The following is an 8,166-nucleotide window of genomic DNA, read 5'->3' as shown; positions in this document are numbered from 1 at the left end:
CTTTGTTTTTTCAAGAGGATATGGACTTCTTCCAAGGACCCTTCCAATTAAGCGGATCAATAGATGACTGGGTTGGGATTTGAGGAGTTTTGCGGGGCTTGGCATGGAATTCAGATCCCCTCTCAGATATCAGAGAGTAAAATTAAATTCTGACCATTCTTTAATCTGATATGAATCTCAAAACAGATTCCCAACAACTTTAATAGACATCAGATTCTTTTTACTGGCTATAACTAAATTCAGACCATTCTTTACTCACATATGCCTTGGGTACCTGAAGGAAGACAGGTCCCTCTAGCGTGTACCTAAACCGCCAGTCCAGTGCTGATCTGGATCATCTGTTTCAGAACATAAGGTCTATGATGCTAATGACAAATTAAAGAGCTACTTAGGCTGATATTTTAAAAGCTTGGGTATGATATGATCGTCAAATCGATGACAGATGGTCCTATTAATTCAACTTGCTTATACAATTGGAGAGCGCCAAGCCGTTAGCTTATTGTTGCGACACCTAAAAGAGTAAAGGTTTTTATTTTTACTTTTTTTGGGGGGAATAAAAGCCTGTAGGAGCAACTCGCAAGCATAAAGATTAAATTGGGAGCCGCCCCCCCCCCATTGACGAAAGCATGATCTGGATTTAACAGATAAGTTGGTGGCTTGGTGCTAGGAGATGTCGTTGTCATCTTGTGAGCCGCATATCCTAATTAAAGTTCGGCCCATTGGATCTTTAGTATAACTAATTTAGGTGAAAATTTAATTATATGCAAATTATGACTTCAAGAAAATAAATAAATCAAACACTACCCACTGGACTCCAAATTTAAACAGGGATTAGTTAAGCAGTATTAAGATATAACTGACAATTAGCAATTTTCAGAAAGCTAAGATGGACACCTGAAGTATTTGACGTCCAACTAAAAATTGAAAGATCAAAAGTGAAAGTCTCTGTCAGATTTTTCAATCAATGCCACTCCATTTTCATGATGGGCAGACACCATACATTTTATGCCATTATTTTATGTATCCACCGATACAACTCCAAGAAAGGAAACAATATCAGCTGTTGCTAACAAATCAAAGGAATTGAATAAACATTTTGCACATTATCAAAGCAATAAAACAGAAGTCACTAGCTACATGGGGACGGGGACATTGTTGTCTAACAGGTTTTAATTTGTAACATTTCTGCACTTTGTAATCTAATACAACTCCAGAAAGGGAACCATCATTAACCCCTTGATAACTAATTACAGGAACCGAGAAACCATTATACAGAAAATGGGAAAACTAAAAAGAGAAAAAAGAAAAATGCAACCAAAAAAAAAATAATTGACTATATGGTAGCAGGTACATAACTTACCTGAATTGTCTACAGACACTATGGTACAACAAACAACAAAATGAAATAAAGAAATATAAAGAATAAAACAGACTCAAAACTCACAAACCGGAAAAAGTTAATTTTACAAGCCTTAGACACCTAATTGTAAAATTCAAAACAAACACTTTAAAAAAAAAAAAAAATCAAATGAGACCAACGCCAGCTAGAGAACACCAGATCTGACAAAAGCAAAACCTCTATGATATTAGTTCAAGTCTTAAATTTTGAAAAGTGAAAAAACAAACAATATTAGTTTAGACTATGTTTGAGGGCCAGACTACTGAATTTGTATCCTCTGCATTAACTCGAACTGTGAGTTAATGCAGAATGAATCTGAACCGTCCGATCCGTGTTGGTATGAATATCAAAGGGGCCCGTGCATTCCACCTTGAGCTGGATTGGTCCGAATTCTGATCGGATGGCCGAGATGCATTAACTCAAAGTTTGAGTTAATGCAGAGGATACTGATCCCAGACTACTTGGGGATAACTCACGCATGAAGTTCTCACCACTAAGAGGTGATGATAGCTTCATCCCCAATTTATCTCCATCCCAAACATAGCACTAACAGTCATGTCAACGACCGCTCTCTATGCAGTCATTAGCAATAAATACTTTGCCAATTGGAACTTTTAATGGGATGAACAAATGGAGAACCACTGTTAGCAGTTCTGCCCAATATTCTGATTTTGAAAATATTTAAACTCTCCTTGATTTAATCACCTTAAAATTTCTCTTGAGTCTTGATAAAGTTAAAAAAGTAGTATTACTATTTTATAATTTTGTAAGTGATAAAGAGCAATTCTTATAAATAACCAGCTCTGAATAAGTTAGAAATTGACATGTGGTAAGTATTTATCAGCAACGACACCGGGAACTCAATCATATATGGTCATTAATAGGATCTGTTGCTTAATTCAACATACCTGCCAGCTCAGACAGGAATTGGTGTACTCAATCGGTCATGCTTCCTTTTGTTAGCTCTTGGGAAAAAACAAAAGCCGGGCCAACTCTTAGTCTTTGCTGGCTGAGACTTCACATCTTTCTTCACAGCATAATCTGCCATGTACTGGACAACAGCCTAAAACCAAATTTACACACACTCGTTAAGTAAATAAATAAATCAACATCAAAATCAGATAAAAACTTATAATAAAATATCTAAACATACAAAACAAGAGGATTTTGTCAAGGACTACAATATTTCTTAAATATTCTATCTAGCCCCAGTTAACATAATAAAACATTAAGCATCTAATATAAATCAAACTTGCCATCCTTAACCACTAATTAACAGACAAAAGAAGTGAGGGTGGGTGGTGGTCTGGCACTTTGCACATTTTGGAAGCACATGGGAAAGATGCATTTAATATTTTCTGTTGTTTTGCTAATGTACATCAGATAGTCAATGCAGAAAATTAAAAGGTATGTTTTCAAGTTCTATGGAAAATCACCCTGACTGAAATGTGTACTGAGGAAGGTGAAGATTGAGTTCATTTTGCAACTCTTACAAACCAGCATAGAAAAAATCAAAATTAACAATTTTCCTCTTTTCTGAGGACAGATTTGAAAATTTACCTGAGCACCCTTTGCAGCAATATCTCTTGGAGGCACCTCCAATGGGTTCTCTTCTGCCCTAAGCACACGCAATTTTGACAACAACCCAAATGAATCCGGCAAAAACCTAATTTGGTTATTACTCATATCTAACTCCTCCAAATTTTCCAAGTTTCCAATCGACCTTGGCAGTGCCCTCAAATCGGCAAAATTATTACCGATATTTAACTTAACAAGTGTGGTTGCAAGGCACAGGCTCTCTGGAACCGATTCCAGTTCATTAAAACTCACATTTATCTCTTTTATTTTCGGTAAAGAAGCCATAGTTGTAGGGAGTCCCTTCAAATTATTGTACCTTATAGAGAGAACCTCCAGATTCTCCATCTTTCCAATTGCCTCAGGCAAACCCCTCAATCGGTTGTAATCAGCTTTTAATTCAGTTAAAGTCACACAATGCCCGATTGTGTAAGGCAATTCCTCCAAGCTGTTGTACTCAACAATTAGTTTTTTTAACCGAATTAGATTCCCAATTGAGTCAGGTAGAGTCACGAGCTCATTTGAGCTCAAGTTCAGTTCCTCAAGCTTAACCAATTTTCCAATTGTCAAAGGAAGGGATCTCAATTGGTTCCCTTTTAGATCCAAGTACAGTAAATTGAACAAATCCCCAATTGAATCATGTAGTACTGAGAGTCGATTTGAAGAAAGGTCAAGTCTTTGCAAAGAGACAAGACCTCCTATGGTGATGGGTAAGGCCACAAGCCGGTTGTCTGACAGGTCGAGAGACGTCAGGGCAGAGAGCTTACCGATAGAATCCGGTAGCCATTCAATTTCATTGGATAATTTGTTTTGTAGGTTTAGTTCTTTCGTGCCTTTCTTCGCGCAAATTTCTACTTTGCTAGCGAGCTGGATTAAGCTTAATTTATTATCATCTTCACCTAAACAGTATCAGATAATGAATTCATCAATTTAAAACCAATATTTCTACAACAAAAATACCATGAAATTTGAAGATGTTAATTACTTACCAGAGGAAGCAGGTGCTGTTGGTTTTCGAGCTTGAATTGTGGGAAGTGCCCGTGCTGTATGTGAATTTCCAGCAATCCCATCAGGGTACATACTCACTTTTCCTTTCTTCACATAACTATCATCTCTTGTTACCATAACAGAGCTCTTTCCCATCTGTCCTTCATTCGAATCCAGTCCTGATTTAACCAAATTGGACGAACTAACTGAGCTGTAAGTATCATTGTTCGTACCACTGGTACCGATCCCTTGGCTTGCTCCGGTGACACTGGAGGAAATGGATCGCGCCGAGCCGTTCGAACTGGAGGGGACGCACGAAGAAGCTCTTTGGATCAGATCACCAAAAAGCTCGTGTAAGCTCTCGAGATCGAGAAGCTTCAAGGCATCCTTCTTCTGTTCTTTGCTCTGGTAGAGAACCAAATTCTTTTGCATCTCTTGTACCACGAAGAAAAGCTCTTCTGGTACTTCAATTCCCTTTTTTTGGCTCAAAATGGCATCGATTCGCGAACTTTCTTCCATCTCTACAGTTCTCACCACGGCCATGGCCGCCTCCACCTCTTCAATGCTCGGTCGAGGCGGGAGCGACCGATTGAGTCGCATTACCTCTTGAATAACGCTGTCGATTGTATTGAAAGTGGTACCCATTATTAAGGGAATTGAACTGAAGCATCAAAGATGAGAAAACTGAGAAGTATGTCCCTTCGAATTTCTCTTGGCTTCTCTCTATTTGTTGAGAGAAAATCACGAGGTTGGATGTGAAGCTTTGTACAGATCACCGTTCTTAGGTGGATTGACAGTGAAATCAGAAAGAAAAATCCAAATGTTTTGGTAAAAAGAAGGTGATAGTCACGGATAGGTTCACGCGAAATCCATGAAATTGAGCCTGATTAAAGAACCAACACTCTCTTCTCTCTTTCCTTTTCTTTTGGCTAGTCCATTTTAAGAGAGAAATTGAGGCTGAGAAGAAAACAACTCGATCAACTCTGCAATAATTTCCCTATGGGATGACAAAGCTCGTGCACACACACAAAATAATAAATGGCTAACTGTGGGAAAAGGAAATATGTATATTCATCAGAGAGAAAAAAGAGGTTAAGAGAGGTTATTATCTTTTTATTGGAAATTAACAGAGGAGAGAGAGAGTAGACAATTTTACTTATCCACAAACGCTTGCCTAGTCATTCTTTCTAGCCAAAAAAAAAAAAATCAAGTTTTCTTTCGGGGATATATCTGTCCTTTTACATTGAAAAAGAAAGAATACACTAACACATTATAATAAACTCAGTTTGACATTTCAAACAACAAATTTCCCTTTTTCATTGGAGAACAAAAAAACTGACCAGATTAATACGCCACCCTAACCCAATGTTTCCATGAAAAATATATATTTCATAAATGATACGAAACAAAATATATTTTATAAATAAAATGCATTTGAATTTATCTCGTAATTATCGTAAATAGAAGAAGAAAGAAGAATAGAATCTACCTCGTGGTTGCAAGGTGTAGTAATCAATGTATGAGTTGTTTGAGTGGCCGAATAATTTTATACTAGCGATATTAATTAAATCCCATGTTCAGCTGTATAGATTTAAATATTATTCAGAAATATGTCCCCCAGTTACATTGTTAGTGCGAATCAATTTCAATCCTACCAATGTAATTGGTATGCGTTGTGATCTTTTCTTTAATTCATAGAATCATAGGTTTATAGTTCATTATTTTTTCCTATCACATGTTTTTTATTTTCATTTTCTATGCAGAGCTTATCACCGTTGTAGTTCACTACAGAAAATAAAGAAGCAACTGAATATAATATACATCCCCCACTTGAAATTTATGAAACGAATGAATAGAAAAATTAGAAACGAACCGTTTAAATGTGTATGAAAATTTTAATAAGAATATGTTAACTTTTCAATAATTGGTTATAAAACATTAATATTTGAATAATTATAAGAGGAGAGATATACTTACAACATTCTATAGCTACAATATCTTACAATATAATTTTCAAAGCCCAAACAATCAATCCAAATCGTTCAACATGATCTATGTATAAAGATGTGCTTAAAGATCAAATTTCACATTTTTTTTTTACTTTTATTAAGTGTTTTACATAAAATTTATTTTCAAATAATTGAATTTTGTACTCATCTTAATAAATAGTAAAAAAAAATCAAAAGAATGTAAAATTTGATCTCCAAGCACATTTTGATATAGAGATCATGTAGAACGGTTTTAATCAACTCTTTGGATTTGAAAAAATTATGTTGTAAGATGTTGTAACTATAGAATGCTATAAGTGTTGTATCTAACAATAATCTTTTTCGTCTATTAGACTAATTTGCAAAACATACAATTATTGAATTTTACGATTTCTTCTATTTTAAAGTATATGCAGGTTCAAGTCTAATGAAATTGCAATATGAATTACTTGGACTGAAGAAATCATTAAGACACTTATCGAGAATTTAAATTGCATAATTGTAAACTTGGTAAAGTGCGTTTGGTATTGTTTCAACAGGATACAAACGTTAGTAACGTTTGTAAAACGTTAGTAACGTTTGTAAAACGTTACCATAGCGTTTTAAAACGTTGTAACGTTTTAATTAAATTCTAAATTTCAGACATTCTTGTTTTTGATCAAGTTTTCATAGAGTCTAATCGTTGGTAACGTTTTATAAACGTTGATAACATTTTAATCAATCTCGCAGAAAAAAAAAAACCTAAATTCAAATTTTGAACTTAAATGTTGTAACGTTTTAACTCAAACAGCTCTTTTTAGAGCTTTCTCTATAAATAAGCATTTGGGCTTTCTTCCCACTTAATCACAGTCAATCCTAACTTTCTAAAAAATAATTTTCTGTGAGCTTGAGTTCCTCCATTGTTGATTGAGCTTAAAACTTTAATATCTCTCAAATAACCTCAAACCCACTTCACTAATCTTAAGTTAGATTAGGTTAGAGTGAGATCTTGAGTGTTTTTCTTGAGGATCTAGACTTTGAGACTTCGTTCTATTGGTTGTAAGGGCTTTCTGCCACTTAATCACAGTCAATCCTAACTTTGGCCGTGTGACTTTCTATTGGTTGTAAGGGCTCACCGGTTCACAAGTTGTAAACATTTCTCGTTGGATATAGAAAGACGCACCTAGAAGAGGTTGCGACACTCCGGAGACGTAGATTTTTGTTTTGTCGAACTTCGTTATCACCCCGCATGTAAAATTTTTCTAAACTCATCTATTTACTTTTAATCGCAATTACTTTTCAATTTTAAGAGATTAGCGGTGCATTTAGTATAACAATAAGTGGACCCCTTCTCATTATTGCAGTTTGAGTTTTGATGACTGTCTTATATTTTCTCTAACAAATTATCCTTTATTCATAGTGCAACTTAAATTTCATACTAAGTACGTACATTTACCCAAGGTAAACAATTGTATAAAAATATTACTTTTTAAAGCTTTTAATTAATATCAGATTCAAAATTTTGGATATGTACCAATATTTAACAAGACGTGTTACAAAATTAAATTGTTTTTTAAAATATCTAACAATTGATAGTTTAATACATCATTATATATTGATGTGTATGACGAGCTGTGAGAGAGCCCACAACAAGCATGCCCAAAAAGGTAATTTGGTTGGACCTCACCATTATTAGTGAAGAAACCAGATAGTATATATGTACCGAAATAGTTGCACCGAACGTGTCTGGGAAAAATGCCCAGTTGGATTTAAAATATCAGCATTTTAATTTGTATGGATTGCAAGTAACCAAACGAAAAGCTTCATTGTACAGGTAGTTGGTTTATAATTCAGAATGTAAATATATACAAACAGTCATTGAAGAAATGAGAAATTTTTATTAACATTGTAATTTATATATGTACTTTCTACTCGGAAAAATAATTAATTTTGAAGTCAATTTTAAATTAATACAAAAGTAATTATTTAAAGCTAATAACATCTTTATAGAGAGAGAGATTGGCTACTCTACTTCCATACGCATATGTTTATAAGTTATTTTTGCATTTTCAATTTTCAAATGGTTAATCTAAAGCGTTCAGCATGTTCTCCATATTAATGTGTTTGGAGATCAAATTTTATATTTTTTTGGAATTTTGTTACTATTTTTTCATAAATTTTCAAAACATGATTTTTCATATTTTTTTTATTAATTTTTTTAATATTTTTTTTATAACT

At 34.3% G+C, this 8,166-nt stretch overlaps 1 protein-coding gene across 1 annotated transcript; it reads right to left on the bottom strand.

Annotated features, from left to right (window-relative positions):
• Positions 1–1,309: 1,309 nt before the first annotated feature.
• Positions 1,310–5,104, bottom strand: LOC144558642 (plant intracellular Ras-group-related LRR protein 4-like). The gene is made up of 4 exons (XM_078307492.1): positions 3,964–5,104; positions 2,960–3,873; positions 2,308–2,462; positions 1,310–1,560 (listed from the first exon to the last, which is right to left on the bottom strand). Exons 1-3 carry the CDS (start codon positions 4,604–4,606, stop codon positions 2,316–2,318), a joined length of 1,704 nt encoding a protein of 567 aa, XP_078163618.1. The 5' UTR covers positions 4,607–5,104; the 3' UTR covers positions 1,310–1,560; positions 2,308–2,315.
• Between the last annotated feature and the right edge of the window lie 3,062 nt (positions 5,105–8,166).

Source organism: Carex rostrata, chromosome 8 (assembly GCF_964058835.1).
Source record: "Carex rostrata chromosome 8, lpCarRost1.2, whole genome shotgun sequence".
Classification (NCBI taxonomy): Eukaryota; Viridiplantae; Streptophyta; class Magnoliopsida; order Poales; family Cyperaceae; genus Carex; species Carex rostrata.
This window is presented reverse-complemented; position numbering and strand designations above follow the sequence as displayed.

Excerpts from the sequence above, each read along its gene's own strand:
- LOC144558642 (XM_078307492.1), bottom strand. The coding sequence starts at position 4,606 with ATGGGTACCACTTTCAATACAATCGACAGCGTTATTCAAGAGGTAATG. Across the intron at positions 3,874-3,963 it reads AACAGCACCTGCTTCCTCTG|GTGAAGATGATAATAAATTA; the intron begins GTAAGTAATTAA and ends GATACTGTTTAG. Across the intron at positions 2,463-2,959 it reads TTGCTGCAAAGGGTGCTCAG|GCTGTTGTCCAGTACATGGC; the intron begins GTAAATTTTCAA and ends ATTTGGTTTTAG.